Source organism: Trachypithecus francoisi, unplaced genomic scaffold, assembly GCF_009764315.1.
Source record: "Trachypithecus francoisi isolate TF-2019V2 unplaced genomic scaffold, Tfra_2.0 Lachesis_group11, whole genome shotgun sequence".
NCBI classification, from domain to species: domain Eukaryota; kingdom Metazoa; phylum Chordata; class Mammalia; order Primates; family Cercopithecidae; genus Trachypithecus; species Trachypithecus francoisi.
The window spans coordinates 63,573,070-63,600,631 of record NW_022681456.1 but is presented as its reverse complement, the minus strand read 5'-3'; the positions used below and the strand labels follow the sequence as shown (position 1 = coordinate 63,600,631).

Genomic DNA, 27,562 nt, shown 5'->3' with positions numbered 1-27,562 from the left:
GAGAATGGCATAAACCCGGGAGGTGGAGCTTGCAGTGAGCTGAGATCCGGCCACTGCACTCCAGCCTGGGCGACAGAGCGAAACTCCGTCTCAAAAAAAAAAGAGTGTGTGAAATGGGTTGTATATTAATATAGCTCTCTTTAGAAAACATACTCTGCTACGAATAGGAAGCACCAATTTCTTTTTATCATCACCATACTGATTCTAGAGGACTTACAATAGACAGGGCTTATTGATCCCCTTCATGCAGAAATGATGGTTGTAATATTTCATTAAATATATATCCATACATATACACACTGAATTTGTGTACCTTACAGTACACAATATAGCTACAAGTAATGCCATCAGTGAAGCCATCTGAATGTGTGCATGAACATTGAAGACAGTTTTATTTCATTTCAATATCATAAGAGTATTGATCATCTCCATTAGAGAAATGCAAATCAAAACCACAATGAGATACCATCTCACACCAGTTAGAATGGTGATCATTAAACAGGAAACAACAGATGCTGGAGAGGATGTGGAGAAATAGGAATGCTTTTACACTGTTGGTGAGAGTGTACATTAGTTCAACCGTTGCAGAAGACAGTGTGGTGATTCCTCAAGGATCTAGAACCAGAAATACCATTTGACCCAGCAATCCCATTACTGGGTGTATAGCCAAAGGATTATAAATCATTCTATAAAGACACATGCACATTTATGTTTATTGCAGCACTGTTCACAATAGCAAAAACTGAACCAATCCAAATGCCCGTCAATGATAGACTGGATAAAGAAAATGCGGCACATGTACACTATGGAATACTAATGCAGTCGTAAAAAAAGATGAGTTGATGTCCTTTGCAAGGACATGTATGAAGCTGGAAACCATCATTCTCAGCAAACTAACACAGGAGCAGAAAACCAAACACTACATGTTCTCACTCACAAGTGGAAGTTAAACAATGAGAACACAGGGACATAGGGAGGGAAACATCACACACTGGGGCCTGTTGGGAGTGGAAAACCAGGGGAGAAATAGCATTAGGAGAAATACCTAATGTAGATGAGGGGTTGATGGGTGCAGCAAAGCATCATGGCATATGTATGCCTACGTAACAAACCTGAGTGTTCTGCACATGTATCCCATGACTTAAAGTATAATAGAAAATAATAATAAAATTTAAAAAGTATTGACCATCTCCTCAAGGGTTTTAAATTCTGATAAGGAGTCATTAAACAAATGTTTATAGGCCCTGTCATGCTTGTTATAATTATTAGTAACTATTGAACTTCTTCCAGATTAAAATTTCTTGTTTTGGTGTGATTGCTTCTATTTAGATTCAACTTCTATTTTTGGCAAAGATCGTGTGGTCTTTTTAAATTTAATTTAATTTAATTTAATTTTATTTTATTTTATTTTATTTTTTGAGACAGAGTCCCACTCTGTCACCTAGACTGGAGTGCAGTGGTGCGATCTCGGCTCACTACAACCTCTGCCTCCCGGGTTCAAGCTATTCTCCTGCCTTAGCCTCCTGAGTAGCTGGGATTACAGGCTCCTGACACCATGCCTGGCTAATTTTTGTAGTTTTAGTAGAGAAGGAGTTTCACCGTCTTGGCCAGCCTGGTCTTGAACTCCTGACCTTGTGATCCACGTGCCTCGGCCTCCCAAAGTGCTGGGATTACAGGTGTGAGCCACCACACCCAGCCATGTTTTTATTTTCTAACTCTCAAACTAAATGAACTGTTTTGAAGATGGAATGCCATGCCGAACTTTTCAGTCTTAATAATATAACCAACCTTAGCAGTCTGCCTGCATGCAGAAGTTAAGTGAATATTATTCAGTTCCAAAAATCCAGATGTCATATCAACATATATAATAAATTCTGACTAAAAAAACTATGCATTGGAGGGTAGGTGTATTCTCTGGAAGGTAGTGAACAAACTTTCAAATAAACATTTAGGGAGAGAGGAGTAATTCTTCAGTGAATAGTAGGTCAGATAATTTGGGCATTTTCCAACACCATCTCCTATGCCCCTTGTCCTCCAAGCACATTAGATGACTCAGTCTTTCTGGAACTTCTGTACACGGCGTCTGTACATTCCATTTCTTCTGGGGATGTCACCTTCCCAACCCATTCTCTAACAAACAAATTCCTGTTCAGCCTTAAAGACACAAATTAAAAGTCATCTCTTCTGTGAAGCCTTCTCTTATACTCTGGAGGCCAAGATATTCTTGTCTTCTTTTGTAGTCACAAAGCACTTTGTAAATATGCTACTATTACTACACTGCTTGCTTCGGGGGAGGTGGAGACGGAGAGAGAGGGAGAAGGGAGTGAGTAATATCTAATCTTTGTTTCCTATGCAATACTCAGCAATCAAGAATAGTTTATCTATTGCATAAATTATCAGTTCTAAAAATCTGTCATTCCAAGGGCAGGAGAGCTGTTAAAAATGCAGATTCCTATTCTTAATGAATCACACTTTCAGGAAGATGGATCTTTTTGACAAACAGTTCAACTGATCTGTGGAACAGACTTTGACCATCTCTGCTCTAGGCTGGGCACCACTCTTTCTGCCCAGCCCACTCTTGCCTAAGAGCTCATTTTAGCTTCTCCTGTTCTTAGTTAACCTTGCTTTTCACATTTTCTAAGCCATTTATTTAACTCTGAATTCTTCCATAAGATTACTTTCATTTAGCTTTCAGATATGGATATACATTCTGGACTGCCTGCCCTAGAATTTAGTCTTTTAGCTGACGTATAATTTCATATATGTTTGTTCAGTTAACCTACATTGATAAGAACTCTGTGTGTGTGTGTGTGCCCATGCACATATGCACTCACAACATTTGAAACATGGAGTTTGTTTGTTTGTTTGTTTTTGAGATAAGATCTCACTGTCTTTCCCAGGCTTGAGTACAGCGATCACGGCTCACTGCAGCCTTGACTTCCTGGTCTCAAGCAGTCCTCTCACTTCAGCTTTCTGAGTAGCTGTAACTACAGGTGTGCACTACCATGCCTGGCTAATTATTTAATATTTTGTAGAGATGGGATCTCACTTCATTGCCCAGTGTGGTCTTGAACTCCTGAGCTCAAGTGATCCTCCTGCCTCATCCTCCCAGCATGTTGGGATTACAGGCTTGAGCCACTGCACCTGACTGCTATGGAGTTTATAAATGGCTCAGTTATACTTTTTATTTCACTGTGTTTTTCTGATTATATGCTCATATTGTCAAAAGTATCACTAAAACTACAATGATAGCTGACAGATATTTCTTTTTTTTTTTTTTTGACGAATCTTTCTTACAGGAGTTCAGAAAATGAGGGATTATGGTATAAAATATAATTAAACCTGTTTTCCAGTAGATAATGTTTTAAGAATTCATTTTCTAACCAAATTTATTTGGAAGTTATTTAATCAGCTACATGCATTCTAGTATTATGTCTTTCACTACTACCCTCCCTAACCAAATGAAGTCAAGAGAAAAACTGGAGAAACAAATTTCCTCATTTCTGTTTCTTAGATAATTCCTAACATAGAACCCAGTCCCTGATGTTTAACTAAGTAGACCACAGGATTTATGCAATAATCGTTAAATGATTCAGTAACAGAAGAAAGTTAATTCTGCCTACTCTGCCCAAATGACTGAAATGCAGTCCTCTCAAGACACTTATCACAAAGAATCTACTCAAGAACGATTCTATTAAAATATAAATCCCATTGTGGTCGGCAGAATAAAAATGCTATTATAAATCTTGATAAACCCTAACATAAGATAATAGAAAACTAAGTAATAATAATCCATGTCATATGATAATAGTGTCGTTTCTTAATAAACTCATTGGAAGACTGTATGTTATTCTTGTCAAGATAGCCCACTCAGTTCCATGAACTTTGTTCATGAATGCAAAAGTCAAAAAAATCTTTTTCTAAAGTTTTATTTAAAGAAGTTATTTCATCCAAGTTCAGGCAGCAAACAACATGGGCTCTAGTGAAGGTTATTTGTGCAATGATGATATTAGAAGCCTGGAAATGCTGCCTTTGCAAATGAAAAACAAAATAGGTCAGAACTATATGAAGAAATTTCTCTAAGGAAATGCTATTGTCCTCCATGACCAAAGGTATTATGTCTGTAAATTCACCTAAGTGAAATTACATCCATGGCACCAGAAACCATCCCTGAAGCCAAACTGAAACAGGAGGGAACAAGCGAAGACTTAACAGTGCATTTCTCTGAGGATGTACCAGGAAAACAAAGGACTGCAACAGACTTGCCTCGACTCATCAGCTCTCGGGAGGACTACATCATTTCCATTCCAATAAAAATACTACATCCCAAGAGAGGGATGCAGAGGGCAAGGGATCTCCTTGTCCTAAATCAGGAGCTCCAAAGAGAGAAGACATGGAATCCCTAAAGACAGAGACGTGGAAAGCAGCAGTTAGGACCACTCTGCAGTCTGAATCCCAGCTTTTCCATTTGCCATTGGGACCTTGAGAAAGTTTTCTTCTTCTTTTAGACAGTCTCGCTCTGTCACCTAAGTTGGAGTGCAAGTGGTGTAATCTCAGCTCACTGCAGCCTCTGCCTCCCGGGTTTAAGCGATTCTCGTGCCTCAGCCTCCTGAGTAGCTGGGATTATAGGTGTGTGCCACCACGCCCTGCTAATTTTTGTATTTTCAGTAGAGATGGGGTTTCACCCTGCTCTCCAGGCTGGTCTCAAACTCCTGACCTCAAGTGATCTGCCTGCCTCAGCCTCCCAAAGTTGGGAATCCCACACCTGGGATTACAGGTGTGAGCCATGGTACCTGGCCAAGAAAGTTTTCTTAAGTCCTTCTGTCCCTCAGTTTCCTCATCCAAAAATGGAAGTAATTATAATATTTGCTCATTTGAATTAATGCAACACTTGACATATAGTCAATAAATGTTAGCTGTGATGATGATGTTACCATGTAGGTTGTTATTTGTACCTCGCCAGATGAGAGACATTCATGGTGAAACTATTATGAAGCCTGGAAAACCACCAGGCTTGAACAATCTAGAATTAAAAGGCATTTGTATGATTGAGTTCTCAAGTTATTTTTCCAGAACGTGCTTTGGACTTTAATTTCTAATCTATGTAAAAATCCTGACAATCTACGATGACCCACTAAGTGAATTGACAAGGAATCTCGGGAGGATCTGAGTTAGGCTTCACAGTAACTTGAGAATAAAGATTGAAGGAAATGGAGCCATAATGATTTTTAAGAATTTGGTGTTTGCCTTAAAAAGTTTAGTTTTTCAGACCAGGTGTGATGGCTCACACCTGTAATCCTAATACTCTTAGAGGCCGGGGTGGGACAATTGAGCCCAGGAGTTTGAGACCAGCTTGGACAACGAAAGGAGACAGAGACCTTCTCTATAAAAAATGACCTGGGTGTGGTGGAGTAGCTGTAGTCCTAGCTACTCAAGAGGCTAGGCAGAAGGATCGCTTGAGCCCCGAGAGTTCAAGGCTGCAGTTAGCTGTGATCTCACCACTGCACTCCAGCCTGGGTCACAGAGCAAGACCCCAACTCTTAAAAAAAATTTCTTTCCAGGCAATGTTAGTTTTAAAAAGTTGCTAGAGTGTTAGAAGTATAGATCACTTAATCTATGTAACTTTTTGGAAAAAGTGCAGTGTATAAAAAGAATACTTAAATTTTGATCTCAGGTTATTTTCTCCAATGTAAAAAAGTACTTTCCATCCAAAATCCATCCACACAACCTCAGACTTTCCAAAAAAGCGAGATTTTTTTTTTTTAAATCTCACATGAAACTTCAACATACCTAATACAAAACTTTACACACTCAGTGAAAGCTTTTGTTTGACCTTTTCAGAAGCATGTCAATGTAATTTATCTGGTCAAATCTTAGGTTATCATTTGAGAGAAACATTTCTTTTAAACCCATTTCTCCCCAAAAAACTAAATAGCAAAGGATGCAAACTGAGTTAACTTACAAATATTTAAAATCTGTTTTGATTAGATGTGGTTAATTGTTCTTTCCTAATGCACTTAGTATATCTCTTGTGTCAAGTATACCCATTGCAAAAAGGGCTCTGATGAATTTTTAGGCTTTCACACTTCACAGCTTCTACCTCCAAATTAGAAATTTCTCCTTCCTAGAAGAGCACAATAAATTGGCACCTACTCACACTTTATATACTAATTGACTATAATGTAGAAAAAAAAATGTATTTTAATAGAAGGAAACAAAATATCCAACACCTTAGAGAAAGTAAGCAATAGGAAAATCATGGTCCTCTTGTGAACGTTTTTCTAATGCAAAGTACTGGCCCCTAAGGAAGGACCTACCACACTCCTCCTCGTTGCTGGCTGGAATGTTGGCTTAGTCAGGGTTCCCAGCCATCTCCCCAGTGGGCAGGATCTCTTCTGGGAAAAATACTGTGACAGTGTTTGTAGTCCTGCCTTCTGCTGGGTTCTTTCTTGGTGTACCTCCAAGAATAGAATCATAGAAATGTAGAGCTAGAAATTATTTTGGAGATTTTGCATATTTGAAAAAATGAAGTCCAGAAAAGGGAAGTAATTTACCCAAGGCCTAACACCTAATAGACAGTAGGACTGGAGCCCTATCTAATGGTCTCCATGGCTTCCAAATCCAGCTGCTGCTTTGGAAGAACTCAGAATCCATAATTTCACAGACATTTTTAGCTTTGTATTACTGTTATTAATAGAAGTAGAACTATATGTGCAGAGGATAAACATTCAGTGATTCAATCGTTAAAGTAACATTTGCATAACATGTTGTGAATGTATTCTATATAATAGACAATAACCAAATTTACTAAAATTTATAATGTGTTTATATATTTTAAAAATGTTTAAACACTGTGAAAATAATGTTATCATCTTCAATAAAAATGTACCCATGTTATCATTAACTAATTCAACCAACATTTTTGCCATTTCACCGTTAGCAGACATAGTCATGAGTGTGAAAAGATAGAAAAGACAGAAAACAGTTCTTGTTCTCACCTCGCCAGCAAATTGGGAAGGCTGACATAAATCAGACAAGTATGATACTGTGTGTTTCCAGCTGTGATACCACGTGGCGTGAGTCCCATGGCAGCACAAATGAGGGGCACTTAATGTGGTAGAAGAAAAAGAAGGTTCCCTCAAGTAGGTAACACCAAACTTGAATCTTAAAAAAAGGAGAATTAGGAACAAAGGGCATTAAAAGGAGAGAGAACAGCCTGTGCCAAGCAAGTAGGTTGACAGCACGTGGCAGATTTGGAGAGCAAGTACATCCATATGGCTACATCCCAGAATTAAACAAGGGTGAGGACAGGCAGGGACCAGATCATGAAGAGCTTTGTGCATCATGCTAAAACATTTCAGTTTTACCAGAAAATAATGAGATGTTGAATAATTGTGTGCTGTAAATTAAACAATGTGACTGAAATTATACTATAAAGCTCTATGTTGTGTTTGGTTTGGTGTTTCCCTCCTCCTTAATATCAGATACCTTGGTAAAACACCTAAGAGTAGAATGTGATCAGACCACCAGAATCTGATTGTGGTTGTAGAGTTGACGAAAATCTCAAGGTCTCTATCTATAAAATGGAAATTGTTATAGGGTGGTAAAAAGTACGTAAGTCCTGTTAAGCATTTATTAGAGTGTCTGCTGTATTGCAAACACTCAATAAATAGAAACTGGCATCATCTTCATCATCATTGTAAAAAGCTGAATTGCAGAAAATGGATTAGAATGCCGAGAGTTGATTTTAACATCTGGACTTAAGAGCAGTTGTCTGATTCTGCTTAATCTATATTGCTTAGAATAATAGAGCCCCTTTAAGAGAACTACTTTGTCAGAGGCATGGCTAGGAAAAGACATCAGTTAGCAAAATACATTGATGTATTTGAAAGGAAATTTTCCACTGATTTTGTTGTCCAAGAGAGTGTAAGAAAAGAAAACTTGGGTTTCAGCAGTTAGGAGCAGTATCCTGAGAAGAGCTGTGTGCTTGAATTTATTGGTTATAGGTAGAAGAGAGAAATGCCAAGGTTCATAGATAGGAATTGGGGATAAAAATAAACTATTTTATGCCTCCCTCTGTTGACGGACAGGTCCCCAAAATAGAGAGTATATTATGCTTTTAATTTGCTATTACATGGTAACTAATTGTTTATGAAATACTCTTATACCATAATGACTGAAGTTTATTTTTTGCTGTGTTTTTGTGTTTGGAATACTTTCTGTCCTTGTGCCAAATTGGAAATTTGAAATATAGTTCAGTAATTTCAATTTGGTCATATTTAAAAATTAGGCAGGTCTAAATTAGATGTACTGTCTTTATAATGCCATCTTTCTATAAACAATTACTATATCTCAATATTCCATAAAATAATAGGTTTACTTTCTGTATTCTATTTTGTTAGTGCTCCTATATCCCTCCCTGTAAGAGAGAAAATCAGAAGAATTTGGAAAGTGTCATGAATTGGCAACAGTACTGGAAAGATGAGATTGGTTCCCAGCCATTTACTTGCTATTTTAATCAACATCAAAGGTAAGTCAATATTTGCATGTGCATATTAAAATTGTTTGTAGACTCTGCAACTTATTACACTCATATATCATCGATTATGCCCACTTGACAGCATAGAGATAGCCTCAACTCTTCCTAGCATGTAGTTAGGAAAACCCATATAAAGAATCTACAGGACAGAGAAAAAGATTTGTGTTGTACACCTTACCTTCTGGATACACTACAAAATAATAGTGACTTCAGGTAGGAGCATTACTTTGCATTCCCTAAGAATTACAGATTGATGCACGTGACCTAAATAATGTGCAGATTTGCCAGCACTTTTAGACTGCATCGAATCTTACCTTTCCTTTTCCTTTCTATTCTGATGAAGTGTTAATAACATGAGTTCACATGTTCACAAAACCTTACTTGACTTAGTACTTAGTTTATACCATGTAAACCATGTAAAGATGGTTCCTTGGACTAGGGCACTTTGGTACCCACTCAGATTAATCAGTAATTTATTCATCAAATATTTATTGAGTATTCACAATTCCTTGCTGTCCATCTCCACTTGGATATTCCAGGGTTACTGCAAACCTTCACTTGCTCCCATAATCTCTGTCTTAGAAAATGGCATGACCATTCACTCATTTACCAAATCCAGAAACCTTTGAGTAATTCTTAGTTCATTTTTCCTCCTTTGTACTTTGTAACCTATGTCACCATCATGTTTTTTTGTTTGTTTGTTTTTAGACAGAGTCTCACTCTGTCGCCCAGGCTGGAGTACAGTGGCGAGATCTTGACTCACTACAGCCTACGCCTCCCAGGTCCAAGTGATTCTTGTGCCTCAGACTCCTGAGTAGCTGGACTACAGGCACACACCACCACACCTAGCTAATTCGTGTATTTTTAGTAGAGACGGGGTTTCACCATGTTGACCAGGCTGGTATCTAACTCCTGACCTCAAGTGATCTGCCTGCCTCAGCCTCCCAAAATGCTGAGATTACGGGTGTGAGCCACTGTGTCCAACACATCATGTTGATTTTTACCTCTATCATGACTCTTCTCTGCCTCCCCACTATCACTGTCTTAGTTTGCATCCAGATTTCTCAGCTCCATTAACGCAATAGTCTTCTAACAAGTCTTCCGCCTCCACTGTGGACCCACTCCAAGCCACTCCCCATAGTACTGCCAAGGTAATCTTTCTAACACATGAGTCTAATCAGGTTACTCTGCATAGTTTCCAGAGTAAAGCTCAAACATCTTGGCATGGCCTATGTCAGATACCTATTGCTGCATAACAAACCACCCTAAACGTAGTGGCTTACTACAGCAATGACACATTCTTTTTTATGATTCTATGGGTTGACTGTGCTCATTTGCAGTCGGATGATGACTGAAATACCTGCATGGTCCAAGATGGCCTCCTCCCTCACATGCCCAGCAGTCAGTGCTGGCTGTCAGCTGGGGCGCCTCAGTATCCCCACCACCTGGCCTCTCATTCTTCAGTAAGCTAGACTGCCTTCCTTACAACATGATAGCTTCAGACAGCATTTCAAAAGAGGCAGGTCTCGGCTCTGGAATTTGAATAATATCACTTCTGACACATTCTGTTGGTCAAAGTAAGTCATGAAGCCAGCCACATTCATGAGGTACTGGAGTAGGCTTTGCCTCTGGATAGGAGGAGCTGCAAAACATTTGTCACCACATTTAATCTACCACAGGATACAAGGCTTCTCAAGATCTTGTCCCAGACTGTCACTTCTCCGTCCTCATTTCCCTGCTCATACTCTTTGCAATAGCCATTCTGAACTATGTGCACTTCCCAGCATATTTTATACTTTTATATGCATGCCTTTTTATATGCTTTTCCTGCTTCTTGGTGGCCATACTGGAAACTCCTCAGATATCACCTTCTCTAGGGTGCCTTCCTTGATCCCCAAATTCGATTTAGTTCTATATCAGTTGAGATGTGATTTGTTGCAGGTAATCAGAATTTTGACTCAAAGCATCATAAGAAATCAGGAAATGTATTATTTTATACATCAAGAAATGCAAGGCCAGGCATGGTGGTTCACGCCTGTAATCCCAACACTGTGGAAGGCCAAGGCGGGAGGATCACTTGAGCCCAGGAGTTCAAGGCCAGCCTGGGCAGCATAGGGAGGCCCTGTCTCTACAAAAAAAAATTTTTTTAATTAGCCGGGCATGATGATGTGCCCCTGTAGTCCTAGCCACTCGGGAAGCTAACAGGAGGATTGCTTGGGCCCTACTAAGCCTTGAGAGGTTGAGACTGCAATGAGCCATGATCGCGCCACTGTACTTTAGCCTGGGTTACAAAATGAGACCCTGCCTCAAAACAATAAAATAAGATAAGATAAGAGAGAAAGAAAAATGAAAATGAAAGAGAAATGCAGAGGTGGACAGATGTCAGGGTTGTTTGATGCAATGACTTAGTAGTGTCACCAAAACCTGACTCCTTTTCAAATCTCAGTTTGGCCTCAAGATGGCTCTTTTCACAGTTACAATACAGTTGCTTCGGTTCCAGATGTCACAGCCAGATGCAGCAGTGTCTAAAGAGAGAAAGAGCCTGTCTTTCTTGATGCATTTTTCTTGGGATTTGGAAACCTTTTCCCATCTTCCCACAGGCAACCTGCCCTCATGTATCCTTGTTCACAGTGAGTTCCTTTGTCTACACCCAAACCAGTCACAAGAAAGAACAATCAGAATCAACCCCTGACTTGGGGCTAGTGTTATGTCTCTTAAGTCACGTGGAAAAGGGGTATACCCCTGAGTAGATTTGGGAAGGAAGAAGAAAGGGAACAAGGTGTTGTGGAACAACCAAAAATGCCAACAAAAAGCTGTGTCTCCCATACTCCATAGTCTTGTTTTCTTTTTTCCAGGAAATGTTTCTGAGTCATAATATTCCATAGGCTTCTATGTACAACTCTATACCAGGGGCTTGCAATGATTGCTTCATATAACTAGGACAGAGGAGCTTGTTGTTTTATTTTATTTTTGTTTTGTTTGAGTTGGAGTCTTGCTCTGTCACTCAGGCTGGAGTGCAGTGGCATGATCTTGGCTCACTGCAACCTCCGCCTCTCAGGTTCAAGTGATTCTCCTGCCTCAGCCTCCCAAGTAGCTGGGATCACAGGTGCATGCCACCATGCCCAGCTAATTTTTGTATTATTTAGTAGAAATAGGGTTTCACCATGTTGGCCAGGCTGGTCTTGAACTCCTGACTTCAGGTGATCCGTACTCCCAAAGTACTGGGATTACAGGCGAGAGCCTCTGTGCCCAGCTAGAGGAACTTTAAAAAAAAATTTTACCATAGACCAATTAATTAGAATCTTTGGTGGTTGAAACCGGCCATTAGCATTTTCTAAAATCGATGCTAGGGATTCTAATCTGTAACCAGAAACTAGAGCCACTGCTCCACCCTTTCACTTATCGCCCATTACTGGAATTGTTTGTATGCCCATTTTCCTCACCAGACTGCACACTTGTTAAGGGTGTGGGGGCCAGTCTTCTTTGTTTACGTATCTCTAATATCTAGCACAATGCCTGGTTTTCAGGTAATAAATATTTGGTGAGTGAATGAATAAGTGAATGCAATGTGTCAAATTAAAAGGAGAGTTCTTTGCTTCCAAGGCATTAGGATTTATTGGTGAAAGCAGGTGCATATGCAAATATAAATATGATTACATCAGCTAGAAATAGAATGGGGAAGACTGAACATGGAGGTGGCTACAATAAAGAAATCAAAGCTTGACAACCTTAGGTAAATAAGTTATATAATATGGAGTAATGAGTTTGTAAGCTGGAAAGGTAGCTTGGGGTTAGATTTCTAGAGGGTCATTAGTGTCAAACTAAAGAGATGGTCTTTGTCGTATAGGCAATAAAAATTTGTGAAAAATTTTTTTTTTAATTGGAGACTGACATGAGTAGACCTTTTGAGTTAGAAAGTAACTGGTATGACTGTTGAATGTATACTGGCTGGGAAAGATGGGTTAAAGGCAGAAAGAAAGGAGAGTACTGAGTGAAAAGCATTTTTGAATGGTTACTGTGTGCCTGCCATTGTGAATGACATTTTATTTAGATTACTAAATTTCTAAATACTAGCCCCATTTAACAGATGAGTAAACTGCATATTTAAAAAGTTAAATAACTTGTCCAATGCATACAGCTGTTAAGTGCAAAAACTGGAATCCAGTTAGTCTAATTCCCAAAGCTCCCATCAACTATCTGCTGGTCCTCATAAGAGACTTTGAGAGCATAAATGAGAACAGTGGTAGTGAAAGTAGCTAACAAGGATTATAGCAATAAGACTTTTCAGAGTTAGGATCAACAGAACTTAATGTAAGTGATGAGGAAAAAGGTGTCAGACTTCACTGAGTGGAAAAGGACAGTCTAGCTCTGAGTATGCTGATTTTGAGAGATTCTTAAAATATCCAAAAGATGCTTTGAAAGTTAGAAACACAGACTTTTAGTTCAGGAGCAAGAGGTCAGAAGCAGTGCTATTCAGATGTGGGAATCATGGCGCACAAGCTGTAGTTACAGCGAAGACAGAGTGCATATTGGGAACACTTAGAGTGAGGAGGGAAATGTTGACAGAATCTTAGGATCATCTACATTGAAGTTATAGGCAGAAGGAGATGAAGGAAGAGTGGCCAGAGGGTGAGAGGAAAAGAAAAAAAGAACGTCTTAAAAGGAGAGTATTTTAAGGAGAAGGTAGTCAAGAAGAGTGTAATTGAGATACAGCCTTTGATAAGTACAGACTACTCATTCAAGAAGTTTGCCATGGACTGCATCATACTAAATAGCAAAGAAAACACTCAACAGAGTGAAAAGGCAGCCTACAGAATGGGAGAAGATATTTGCAAACTATATATCTGCTAGAGTTAATCCCCCAAATATGTAAGGAACTCCTACAACTCAATAGTAAAAGAAACTAATAACCTGATTTGAAAAAGGGCTAAGGGCTTAAATAGATATTTCTCAAAAATAGACATCTAAAAGGCTGACAGGTATATGAAACATTGCTGAACCTCACTAATCATCAGAGAAATGCAAATCAAAGCCACAGTAAAATGTCACCTCACACCTCTCAGAATGACTATTAACAAAAAACAAGAGACAGGTATTGGCGAGGATACAGAGAAATTGAAACCCTTGCATACTGTTGGTGGGAATGCAAAATGGTGCAGCTGCTATGGAAGACAGTATGGATGTTCCTCAAAAAATTAAAAGTAGAACTGCCATATGATCCAGCAATCCCACTCCTGGGTATTTTTCCAAAAGACTTGAAATCAGGATCTTGACTCTTCAAGATCCTGAAGAGCACTCCTCCTTTTACCACGGCAATATTCACAATAGCCAAGATGTGAAAACAACCTAAATGTCCATCAGCAGATGAATGGATAAAGAATATGTGAAGCCGGGCGCAATGGTGATACCTGTGGTCTCAGCTAGGGGAGGCTGAGGCAGGAGGATTGCTTGGGGCCAGGAGTCCAGGTCCAGCCTGGGCAACATAGTGAGATCCCATTTCAAAAAGAAGTAGAAAGAAAATATGGTATATACATACAATGGAAGTGTTCAGCCTTTGAAAAGAAGGAAACTCTGCAACATGTGACAACATGGATGAACCTGGAGGACATTATACCAAGTGAAAGAAGCCAGACCCGGAAAGGCAAATACTCTATGATTCCACTTATATGAAGTATCTAAAATAGTCAAATTCATAGATTTAAAAAGTGGAATGGTGGTAGTTATCAGGGGCTGGGAGGAGGGGGTAATGGGAGTTACTAATCAATGACCATAAAGTTTCAGTCAAGTAGGATGAATAGGCTCTACAGATTTGTACAACATTGTACTATCGCCAACAGTAATGCATTGTACACTTAAAAATTGAAGAGGATATATCTAATGTTAAGTATTCTTACCACAATAAAATAAAATTAAAGTTTCCTATCACTGGAAAAAAGCTTGGGGAGGAGGTGAGTAACTGAGGAGTGGATACAGAGAAATAAGCCTCCTGCAGACGAAAACTGTTGGAGGGAGAGAGAAAAATGGAATGTATATCGTAAAGTAAAAGCGGAAAGTGCCCTGAAGGAAACGAGACGGGATGAAATAAAATGGTTTCTTTTTCTGTGAGGTGGGACGGTTTGAGCCTGAACCCACCGCTGTGTGAATCAGGTGCTTCCTTGAAGCTTCCTGCCCTGGACTGGGAACTGGTTTTACAACGTTCCTGAGCTTCAGCTTGCAGTTGGAGGTGAACAGGGCGCCCCTTCCACATGCTGTCCTGACTAGCTGGTGACCGTGTTGATGAACGTCCTCTCGCTCCCTACTTGGGAACTGCGTGTTGTGAGGGCTGCCTCCCCCGACAGGGTTGCCTCCTCCTGTCAGGGCGTGAATTTGGAATATTCTCAGTACCCAGCCAAGAAGGACTATTCCTCCAGAAGCATGAGGTGTACCTAAAAAGAGCTAACCCAAATTATATACTAAAAGTATAAAAGTATTTGTTTGTACTTTGATAACAATTCTGACACCAAACGTGTGGGGTATTTCCACACCAAGCAGTTCAGTTCTCTGGTGACACTAGCTGGTGTCTTACAATTCAGTTCAGTTCTGGAGTTGGCATCAGATCCCACAAATTAAAGGGCCCAGTCCCACGAGATGACCCCCACTTCAGATGTCAAGCGCATGTCCCAGGTATCTGTACTTCTGACCGACCTTCTTTAAGTCAGGGGTTCCCACATCCTCCCTCCTTGCATTTGATAATTTGCTGGAATGGCTCACAGAACACTTTACTTACTTACAGTTGATTATAAAGGACACAACTCAGGAACTGCCACATGGAAGAGATGCATTGAGCAAGGTGCCCTCTCCAGGCACACCACCTTCCCAGCACCTTGATGTATGCTCCATCCCAGGAGCTCTGGAGTTGTTAGGGTTTTTATGGCTATTATATAGGCATGATTGATTATATCATTGGCCCTTGGTGGTTGAGTTGATCTCTAGCCACCTCTCCCTTGCCTGGAGAGGTGGCTAAAGAGAGGTGGTGCTGAATTCTAATTCTCTATTCACATGGTTGGTTCTTCTGGCAACCGGTCCCCATCCTCCAAGAGTAACCTCATTAGTATAAACTTGGGCGTGGTTGAAAGGGGCTTACTATGAAAAAGCGAAGATTCTCCTCTCACCCCGACTACTCAGGAAATTACAAGGGTTTTAGAAGTTCTGTGCCAGGAACCAGGGCAGAGACCAAATACAAATTTCTTATTATGTCACCTATAGCAGTTGTGTTAACTTTAGTACAGTAAATTTAAGCTCATTATACCTCCTTCAGAACGGATACACATTCCCTATCCATCATCTCACTGTCCCATTCCCAAACTGTGGGGGTGTAGATGGAAGCGGGGGTGGTCTATCACAGCCCAGCAGCACTCAAGACAGGATTTTTAAGCGACTCTGGGAAGGCAGGCATTCAGAGTTTGGCTCTTTTAACATGACATATGTGAGAGGAAACAGGAGTGCTGTTTGGAGGTGTGAAAAATGGCAGCTCCCTGGTGCCATCTACTCTTAGTACACTTTTTACTACTGCTAAATATGAAATTAAAATAGACTTACTGTATGGACTCCCAGATGCTCTTGATAAGATGAACTTTATATTTAAAGAAACCTTTAGATTTCGCTCAAATGCAGGAAATTAGGGAGAATAGTGAAGTTTTCACTTTCAAGAAAAGGGTGTTATTTTAAAAATCTAAGATAAAGATGATAAGAGTCCTAGCTTTTCACTGGTTAAGCCTTGTTGAGGCAAGCTATATTCCAGCGTTGAGTCTGCAGTGGCCGAAGCAGCCCTGAAGCAGCTGTGCCTGCCACGGGCAGTCAAGTCTGCATGCGGCCATCCCTTCTCTACACGCAGGAGGGATTCTGCAGAGGTGCCACTGCGCGAATTCATGCCAAGAGTTGAGTCCATTTGTGGTCTTCCCGTATGATCTTTCCACTCTTTGCCTCCCTTAACCTTGAGGCTTAGTCTTCTTCCAAAATGTGTAGATACTGTTTTTACACTTTTTTATTCAGGTAAGTACACAATTCTCCCTATATCATTTTTTCATTTTTTTTTTCTCAGTCTTTCCCTGGCTTATCCCTTCTCAGCAAAACCTAACTTATACCCCCTTAATGAGTATGCTTTGAAACCCCCTTTTCATTGCCAGAAAACTTCTCTGTATTCTCATCTTTTCATACAATTTTCTTTCTTCATCTTCGCCTTAACTGGCTTCTCCTTGAAGAGGGCTTGTCCCTTTGAAAATAACTATTCATTCCTCAATTCCCTTTGGATCTAAAGGCCAAAAGGAGTGATCAGTCTTTATTTTTCTATCTTTTCCTCTTGTTGGAGAGCATAGAGTTTTTCTATACAGGTTTACTTTTTAGTGCTTTGTTTTATGCCTCTGGATAGTAGGTCACAGAGTACACAGAGCAGGCTTACACACGCACACGTCAAATGAACAAATCCAGCCCCACCACCTGTGCAGTCTCTTGAATTCACTTCCTCCACCACTGCCTGGATTCAGGCTCTCACCTGGCTTGTTGAAGGCATCCTCAACTAGTCTGTCAGCCTTGGTCTTTCTCTTGTCTATCATCCACACCACGCTAGGTTTTGTTTTGCTTTGTTTAAGCCTCCTTTTGATCTTGTCGTAGTCCTTGATGAAACTTTTCTGCCTCCTTCTTACCTATAGGATAAAGGCCATGCTCTTCCAACTTCAACTTCTGCCATTGAATTATATGCCAGTCAAGGAAAACCATAGGCAAAACAACAACAAAACAACAACAAAATAGCAGACATGGTCCTTGCCTTCATGGAGCCTATTGTCTGTAGTCACAACAGTAGTATAATTAGAAAGTAGGGTAGTGCTATGAAGGGGAAGCTGAGGATGCTGCTATGAGATATTACGGCATGGTGGGGAATTTCAAAGACCTTTCTGAGTAAATCAAAATTAGGTCAAGACCAGAGGATGTTCAAGAATTAGCTAGGTAAAAAGCTAGGGGGAGAATATTTCAGAATGAGATTCTACCATGTGCCAATGTTCTGCAGCAAGAAAGAACTTGGTTGTTTTAGGTACTGGAAGGCCAGTGTGTCAGGAGAGCTGTGAATGAGTGGGAGAGTGGAGCAAGAACTAGACAGGGCTTAGGTTTCTCTTAAAATGTAGTGAGCAGCCAATCGTTGGTTTTAAGCAGAGTGGTAATATGGTCTGCTTTACAGATTTTAACTTTTATTCCAGCTGCATCAGTCACCTCGAGTCACTCTGTTTCCCATGCACCTTGATGCCTTTGCTCCTGTCTCTCTCCCCTTCACCTTTTTTACTTCTGGGAATTAGCACAGCACAGTAGTCCTAGAATGAACTCTAGAACCGGATGCTTTCTAGTGGCGTGGTTCTAGATATGTTACTTTAATCTATCTGTGCCTCAGTTTCCTTTGCAGAAGTGGGATATAATATCAAGGAGATGGCATGTGCTTTAAAAAAAAAAAAAGTGTTTGCTATTATTGTTTTTATTACTACTATTAAGATTCACCTCAAATGTCACTGTGTAACCTTCTCTCATCTTTTCAGGTGTAATTCATTACTTCCTCTTCTGCACTCCCACACTGCCATGGTTGTTTTTATCATACTGTTAGAGAGTTGAATATGTACTTTTCTGCTGTTATAGATTATGAGTTCCTTAAGGACAGCAGTCATGTGACATCAAGCATCAGGATTTATATTTCTCCTCTACCACTGATTAATTGTATGACGTTAGATAAATTGTGCAGCTTCTCCATCTTGGTTTCCTCAACTCTAAAATGAGGGTAGCATTACCCATCTTAAGGGCTTCGGTTTTGGTTTTGTAAGAAACACATTTGCACAATAGTTAATACTTAGTAAACACATATGCTTTTCTTCCCTGCCTCTGTAGATTTCTAACAACTAAGTTAGAAACAAAGTTGAGTCTGGTTATTTACTGATTGGAGGCTGAGGTGTTGAATGAATAAATAACGAGGGTTTTATCAATGAGTAAAACAACAGAACACAAAAAAAGGAAGAAGCAATTCTGTTGTTAAAGGAAATAAATATGTTGTACTCCTGATACTAACAGATAAATCCTAATGTTTAAGTTCATTCAAAAACAACAGAACACAAAAAAAGGAAGAAGCAATTCTGTTGTTAAACGAAATAAATATGTTGTACTCCTGATACTAACAGATAAATCCTAATATTTAAGTTCATTCAAAGTGTGTTTATCCTGTAGCATATATTTTAAAATCCAATTTACTCTTAGCATTTTAAAGAAAGATGACCATAATGGTCTGAGCTCAAATTGAATAGAAGTTTCTTCAGAACATAGTTTTAAAGCCATTAAAATAGAAAATGAAAAGCAACTGATTAGAAAAAGACTGCTCACTTATTTAGGGCTTAGTTTTCTTATCTATAAAATTTGATAGACTGATAGATTAAATGATCGCTAAAATTCCTTCAAACTCTCAAATTCTATGGTTTTATGATTCCCTGGTTCTGAAGACTTGTACAAAATTACAACAACTTAAGATGCTAGATAAAATCCTAATGGTGAAAGGGAGAGGAAATTAGTAAAGAACGAAATGGTTAACAGTCTGGAGCCATTTAATGGAGAGGGAGACAGCCCTGCTACCTCAACGGTAATTGAGTTTCATAATGATGACACTGAGTCATCAAAAAAGGTTAAATTTGGTTCAACCTACTCTCCTTAAAAGGCAAGGAAATGTGTAATGCATTTTTAAGAAGATTTTTACCAATAATATTTTAATATTTTGTTAGTTTTTATTTGACTTAAAATTTAAGCTTTAACTATTTGGAAAATTCACTTTCGTGAATGCCTATTTACTGTCCATCAAACAAGCCCATTTCAGGGGCTACAGAGATCTTCCTGCTGCCACAGAATAGCTTATCACTCTGGTATCATGGTCGTTACTCTTTTTGTAATTTAGTGTCCTAAATATTACACATAAAAATGCCATCATCGCCAGGTGCAGTGGCTTACGCCTATAATCTCAGCACTTTGGGAGGCCGAGGCGGGCGGATCACGAGGTCAGGAGATCAAGACCATCCTGGCTAACACGGTGAAACCCTGTCTCTACTAAAAATACAAAAAAATTAGCTGGGCGTGGTGGTGGGCGCCTGTAGTCCCAGCTACTTGGGAGACTGAGGCAGGAGAATGGCGTGAACCCGGGAGGTGGAGCTTGCAGTGAGCCGAGATCACGCCACTGCACTCCAGCCTGGGCGACAGAGCAAGACTCCGTCTCAAAAAAAAAAAAAGTGCCACCATCTCAAGCTGGGAACAGTGGCATATGCCTGTAGTCCCAGCTACTTGGGAGGCTGAGATGGGAGGATCATTTGAGTCCAGGAGTTTAAGGCTAGCCTGGACAGCATAGTGAGACCCTGTCTAAAAAAGGAAAAAATAAGTGGGGGATGAACTGAAGAGGCTGAAATAGATAATACTGTGCGTTTATGTCATGCTAAGGGGTTTTAATTTATCCTAAGGGCAGTAGAGGAGTGACAGTCACATTTATGTTTTAGAAATACGAGTCTAGTGGCAGCATGGAGGGCAGATTGATAGACGCCAAAGCTGGAGGATCTGTGAACAATTTGGAGACTGTTGTGCCAGTCTAGACAAGGGATGGTAAGAACTTGGACAAAGGTAGAATTAGTGGAAGAAGAAAAGGAGGAATGGACATACGACTTGAAGGAAGTGGAATCCGCAGATTTAGAGAAGTACATGATGCTTGATAGGGGCTGAGGTTAAGAACTGGATGGAATTGGATCCAGGTCTGGCTTTCTGTCCTGGGTAACTGTTTTGGAGGCACCATTAACTGGAATGTTCTGGGAAAGCCTTTGCTTTCCTGATGTAAGTACTACTGCCTCCTGCTCTCTGATGCCACGACAGCAAAAGCCATGATGCAGGTTTGAGGTGATAAACAGGAGAGTGGACATCTACACATTAGTAAGAGTGGAGCAAAAAGAGCCAGCTTCCTGGCACGCTTGTGGAATAGCTGCCCCTGCCCTGGCCATGCTACCTCTGGATTTCTTGTTATGTGAGACAGACAACACTTACATGCTTAGAAATAGGCATCTGAATATGTTTATAACCAATAGAGTGATTATAAATTGGTCAGTTGTAGTTTATTTTCCTGATGTCTTTGCATTCTAAAAGCAGATTGAACTCTAAAAAGAGATGCAGCTCAAAAAATTTATTTTAATATATTTGTATGTTGAATGTAATTGTACCATTGGCTTCTAAGTTTTTCTTTTGGTTTTTTTTATAGAGCAAATCAAAGAAAAAACTTTGTTTTTACTAGCAGACCTCTTAGTATACAAATGGGGAAAATGTGCATATAAAGATGGGACCTAAGATTTGGAACAAATTCCAGAGGAAAATGTTGTTGACGTTGGAATGAATTACTAAATACTATGTTTGATATTTGGTAAAAATTGCTTATTTTTGTTTTCTACTCTGAGAAGTATTTCTTGCAGTCTTATCATTAGAGAATAGACTGGTTCTATGGCTATTTTTTATAGGAACATACTGGCTTCTTCTTTAGACATTAAATCCAATGATACATCCTGAATCTTAAAAAACAAAACAGTAAATCTGGAATCTTACCGAAACCGAGTCTTTTCCATATACATTTGTGTCTGTCTCCATATTAAGAGAGATTACATCAGAATTGAAGGCTTTCTTTGGTCCCAAAATCTGTACTTTTTTAAAAAAGCAGAGATTGCTGTGGCTTCTCCAGTATGCTGTGAAATATATATGGAAGTTATTCCAGTGTTTTTTCTCAGTCTGACATCCAAATGGCTGTACATTACTTAAAATCTACATTTGAGAGTCTGTTTTCTAATGGTTAATCAAAGTGTTTTCATGCTTGCAAATTCATCTTCTAACAGCTTTTATCATCGTGGCATTAAAGTTAAGAATTTGATGTGTTATTAAATCACTTTTCATTTAAGATATTTTATGCAGCCTTCAAACAAAGCCCTGAGGGAATTTGGGAGGAAAAATACAAGAACCGTAGGACAAGTAGGTCATAGAGTGCAGCATCATCAGATGGTGGAATGCAGGGCAGGGCTGTGCGTCAGGAGACTTCATTTCTATCCATAGCTCTCTTCATGACTTAGTGATTGACCTTGGGCTACTTATCAAAGAGCTCTTGCCTCAGTTTCATCTTAGATAAAATGGGGCTAGAAGTCACCAGAAACACATGTAGAATGTATTGTGGAGTTCATAGACTCATTGACTGTCAAATCTGGGAGACGCTTTTCAGTCATTTGCTCCAACCCAAAATGAATCCCCACCACATAATTTTTTAAAGTGTTTTCTGCTCTCTACTTGAACAACTCTTGTGACAGTGGACATCACCTCCTCCTGAAGAAGCCCACTCCATTTTTAAACGTTTTTAGTTGTCAAGAAATTAATCCTGGGGAATACCTAAAATAGGCAAATTCCTAGAGACAGATAGTACATTAAGGTTATCAGGGACTGGGGGAAGAGGAAAGTGGGGAGCTACTGCTCAATGGCTAGAGAGTTTCTGTTTGGTGAGATTTAAAAGTTTTGCGCCAGGTGCGGTGGCTCACACCTGTAATCCCAGCACTTTGGGAGGCCGAGGCAGGCAGATCAAGAGGTCAGGAGTTCGAGACCAGCCTCACCAACATGGTGAAACCCCGTCTCTACCAAAAATACAGAAATTAGCCAGGTGTGGTGGCGCGTGCCTGTAATCCCAGCTACCCAGGAGGCTGAGGCAGGAGAATCGCTTGAACCCGGGAGGTAGAGGTTGCAGTGAGCTGAGATTACACCACTGCACTGCAGCCTGAACGACAGAGCAAGACTCCATCTAAAAAAAAAAAAAGTTTTGGAAATAAATGATGTGAATCTAATTAATGCCACTAAATTGAACACTTTACCACAATTTTTAAAGATTCACCTTAGTTCTGTCATCTCAGTGTGAAGGTAGACCATATTGTCCAAGTTTTACAGAAGAGGCAACAGAGGCTTTAAGATCCCATGGCCAGGGAGGAGCAGTGTCAGGATCTGCACCTGAGTACTTGACCTTCAGACTGTTGGTGTCACCAAGTTCATACTGCCATCACTGTTGGGAACCAATTCGTTCTCATCATTTGGGATGCTTTTCTTACTGTGCCCTGAGCTGGCCAGTCCAAAGGAAGGCAGAACATTTCTACCACCCTTATTAAATCCAGAGACTAAAACTTAGTTAATGACATGGCATGAGCTTTTTTGGCAACTACAGCACACCATTGATTCATATGGAGCTTACACTTAATTAAACTTGCTCCCCCAACATTTGATTTATACACGCTGGTCTTTATTAAAGCAGGTTCCCCCTATTCTTAAACTGGTGAGATTTGTGTTACATTCAAATATGCAAGAATTTTAAAATGTCTTATGTATCCCTATGTGAATACATCTTGTTGCTTTTGACCGATCGTTCCAGTCTCATGATTATTTTGACTCTTGATTATGGTACCCATCATATTTGTTATATCTTCCATCATAATTCTATCTTAAGTGTAAGTCAAAATGGCTTTGGTTTTTCTCATCCAAGTTATTGATAAAAATGCTGAAAAGGACTAGGACATAGACCTATTTCACAGCTGATCGCCCTCTGGCCTTTCATAATAGCCAACACCTGTTTACCATGCTGCCTCTGTACCAGAAACTATTTAAATGCTTTTTGCATATTAATTCATTGAATCTGCACGACACCCCTACAAGGCATTGTTAACACAATCTTCATTTTATACATGAGGGACCTGGAGCACAGAGAGGTTAAGCAATATGACCAAATCACATAGCTGGCAAGTGACAGAGCCAGGATTCAAACCTCTTTATCGAGCTTCCAGAGTCCATTCTCTTAACTATTCTGCTCTAGTGCTGCTAACATGAGCCAGGATTCTAGTCCATTCTGGGTTAGGATAACATAAGGGACTGTATTAAATCTAATTAATAAGATTGCTATTATAACATTTTTTATTTTTTATTTTTATTTTTTTATTTTTTTTTTTGAGACGGAGTCTCGCTCTGTCGCCCAGACTGGAGTGCAGTGGCGCGATCTCGGCTCACTGCAAGCTCCACCTCCCGGGTTTACGCCATTCTCCTGCCTCAGCCTCCCTAGTAGCTGGGACTACAGGCGCCCGCCATCTCGCCCGGCTAGTTTTTTGTATTTTTTTTAGTAGAGACGGGGTTTCACCGTGTCGACCAGGATGGTCTCAATCTCCTGACCTCGTGATCCACCCGTCTCGGCCTCCCAAAGTGCTGGGATTACAGGCTTGAGCCACCGCGCCCAGCCAACATTTTTTAAAGTATACTGTTGGTGGCAAAATAATCTGAAATGCCAGACCAAAGCATTTGTGCTGTATCTTCTTCCAAGAAGTTATTTCCCCATTTGTTCACCAAACTGTAATCTCCTGTTCTTTCATGTCTGCTGAAAAGATATTTCCTTTTTGTTTTCCCAGGCAAACTTCAGTTCTCCTTCTTTAATATTACCTCTGCACTTTGTACAAATGTCCATTGCATTTTGAAATGGATTTCAGCAGTAAGCCAACAACAAACATTTATGAGCACCTAGAGCATATGACAAGCATTATTCTGGGTAATGGGAATATAAACATGGGAAAATGGTGTTCCTGCCTTCGGATTTACAGCTGACTAGTGAGAGCCAACACAAATATGGCCCTGGTCCCTGCTACATCATAGCTATTCTGCAGATATCACGTGGCTGAATGGAAGAGAGCTGAGTACCAAGAAAGTCTTTTAAAATGCCCAAATAAACATCTCTAAACTTTTTTGTGCTTTAGATTAAGATTGTTTTTGACCATCATGGCAGTTTCCTTCGTGAAACCATTGGATCCCCAGCCTTTCCTGGTGTGTTTCAGTGAGCTTAGGCTAAATTGCACTGTGGAAACAACCTGAAAATCTCAGAAGTTTATAACAGCCAATGTTTATTTCCTGTCCAGGTCTGTCTTGGGTCGTGTGCAGCTCTGTTCCATGTCATTTTCACTGTGGGACCCCAGATGAAGGAGGGGTACCTATCTGGGACATGAATGCTAGTATCAAGGTGAAATAACAGAAAACAGGTTCCTCCTGTAGGAATACCTGTGGCTATAATTTTTAGTGATTTTCAAAATCTTTACCATGTTTATTCCACCAATCTGATAGTTATTTACATGTATTTTCTTGAATTTTGAGTATCACATGCTAACAGGCTAAAGTTAAGCTGCTGGCACATCTAAGAGAAACTTTAAGATTGACTGATGGGGTCTTTTTCATTACTCAAGTTTTAAGATTCTATTATTGAACTGTAAGTCACCACTTGCATTGTTATGCGTATTTCTATATAGTATTTTTGTTCTCCAAACATATTTGTAATCAATTCATTTAGGAAAAGAGCCTCAAAATTAATTTAGCTAATTTTACTTTGCAAAAGCATTTCAAGATCTGTTTAATGCATTTTAATTGAGAGAGATAATTGCTTGACAGACTACAACAGAATTGAATGTAAAGCTCTTACTCATGTATTCTTTACTATATAATTTAGGGGTTAGGATGAATGATTCATTGCTAGCCTTGACAGAAATGCTAGCCTATTTCTGTTTTCCTACATGCGGTAGCAAAATACATATATGCTGCTAATTATTTAATTTAAAAAATAACTGGTGTGTAATACACTTTAATGAAACAGGCTTTTAACAATTGAGAATCTTCTAGAATGATGATGATATAACAGAAGGTAGTGCTTTCTTCAGAAAGACATGCAGCTGACTTTCCCTCCACCCATGATATTTTTCAGAGCCTTTCTCCAGAGCTGCCAAAATAATGGTACAGTACTGATGCTGGAGGTATAGAAAAGAAAATAAATTGTGGCGATGGGTTGATTTTTCTTCGCTGAGGATCTAATGATAGGGAATTGTACTTAACCTAATCAAACAATAACGGCAATTTCCTAAGAGTAAATTAGGGAACAAATTACAATTTCCTAAGAGTAAATTAGGGAACAAAGTGAGATGAGTTGCAGAATCTTTTTCAGAGGTTTGGAGAAAAACAGAATGTCTGTTCACCTGTTTGGACCCATTTAGTATTGGCTTAACCAGGCTCTGGCTGCAGTTCCTAGCATGCTGGGTCTGAAATTGTGACATGTATAGGAACAGCAGCGTTGGAGGGCAAAGCACCTCAGTAGGGATGGGACAGGTGAGTTGAAGGAACAGGAACTGTTTGTGACCGTTGTTATATGCACATCTATCTGGCTAGGCTAGATAAGAGATCGATTAAAAGATGAAACAGGAAGAAAAGCAGTCATGACAAAGTGAGTAGTAAATATGATCATTTGTTCTTGGAAATTATCTGAAAATAGTTGGCACAGTCTGTAAAAACACAAGCAAATACGCATGCCTGTTTATGCAAATACATCCATGGTATTTACAATTTCAAACAAATATATGTGGCCTTTGGAAAAAACCTCCATGACATGTAAGATCTTGTTCCCTGTCCCCTACCTTAATTTGCTTAACTGACACTCTGTGGCACTGGATTTTCACTTTGTTCTTTGAAGCTGTTTCTTATTCCACTAACATTTACTGAGCTCTCACTTTGAGCTTAGCAGGGTGTGATGCTCTTCTAGGTGTGGGAATGCTGGGGAAAAAAATCCAGGTTCCTGGGAGTTGAACAGACTCACTGAGACTACGTACCGTTCTTTATGGGGGCATTTGTGGTTGAGCCATGGGAGACTCAGCCAGCCCGTGTTGCTATGCCCCACTTCAGTTGTCCTATCTAAGAAGCCATCTTGACTTTATATCAAAATTCATGGAGAAAATATTCCTTGACTTCCTTTTAAATGCCATATTTTATCTGTGCACATCATACCCAGGATTGTTGAGATGGTAAGAAGATACGTTGACATTTGGGGGGATTCCTTACCCACCTCATTTCCTTGAGAACCAAATTCTAAAGCTCTTGCCAGCCTTACAGACACCCAATGGAATCCCTGCTCATAGGCATATTTTGGGCACATCAGTATGTTTGTCATTTTCTCCCTGGAAACAGTTTCTCACACCCACATTGCAAGTGTGTGATCTGTGATTATATCTCCTGCGCGTTTTCTGTGTCCTCTTTGCCTGGAGCGAGGGCTGAGAACATGATTCAGCTTAGGGAAATAATACAGAATGTGGTTGTTAAAGTGATCTTTCAAAAAGCAGTTTTTTATATGTGTGCAGTCACTATGCTTGGCGTAGCCTATGACTTCATTCACCTGAAACAATGAAGCAGATTCTAGGATTTTAGAAGTATGGTCTTGGACAAACCTAGAAGACACCTGCTTTTAGGCCCTTGGAGATAATCTTATTTCATTTAAAAGATTTTGACGATTTTGAGACAAAGGCGCATGCTAACTTTGCTCCGTGATTAATCCTTCCAGTGTTTGTTGCTGTCTTGATTTTATATCAAAACCATGAGGAAAATGTTTCTTGACCTCCTTTTAAATGCCATATTTCATCTGTGCACATTGTACCCAGGATTGTTGAGATGGCAAGAAGATACATTGACATTTTGAGGGGATTCCTTACCCACCTCATTTCCTTGAAAACCAAATTCTAAAGCTCTTACAGCCTTATAGATACCCAGTGGAATCACTGCTCATATGCATACTTTGGGTGCGTCGGTGATTTTTGCTCACTGTGACTAATCCTTCCAGTGTTTGTAGCCTTTCTTATAAGGAGAACTTCAATTTCAACTTTGTTAATTTGGCTTCACAAAGTAAATAAGGGGCACCGTTGTTTCATCTTAATCAGTGAAGGGATTATGGGATGTCCTGATATAATTAGTCCTTTGATTTTTAGTCCTATCCAGCCGGGCTTGCTTGAGAAGTCCCTTGTGTACCCCTGTATTATCAGACATGCTGTATCACAACAAGTACCTTTTGATGTTTAAGAATTAATTCCTCTAAGGAATTGTAAAAAAGAAAGATATTTTGGGTGTTAACATCCTGGATCAACA

At 39.7% G+C, this 27,562-nt stretch overlaps 1 protein-coding gene across 1 annotated transcript in view; it reads left to right on the top strand.

The window, feature by feature from the left end:
• KCNMB4 (potassium calcium-activated channel subfamily M regulatory beta subunit 4) overlaps positions 1-27,562 on the top strand; it is a 72,418-nt gene that overhangs the window by 32,369 nt on the left and 12,487 nt on the right. The window contains exon 2 of the mRNA XM_033221273.1: positions 8,403-8,530. Within this exon, the coding sequence (XP_033077164.1) occupies positions 8,403-8,530 (128 nt within the window). The remainder of the gene's footprint in view (positions 1-8,402; positions 8,531-27,562) is intronic.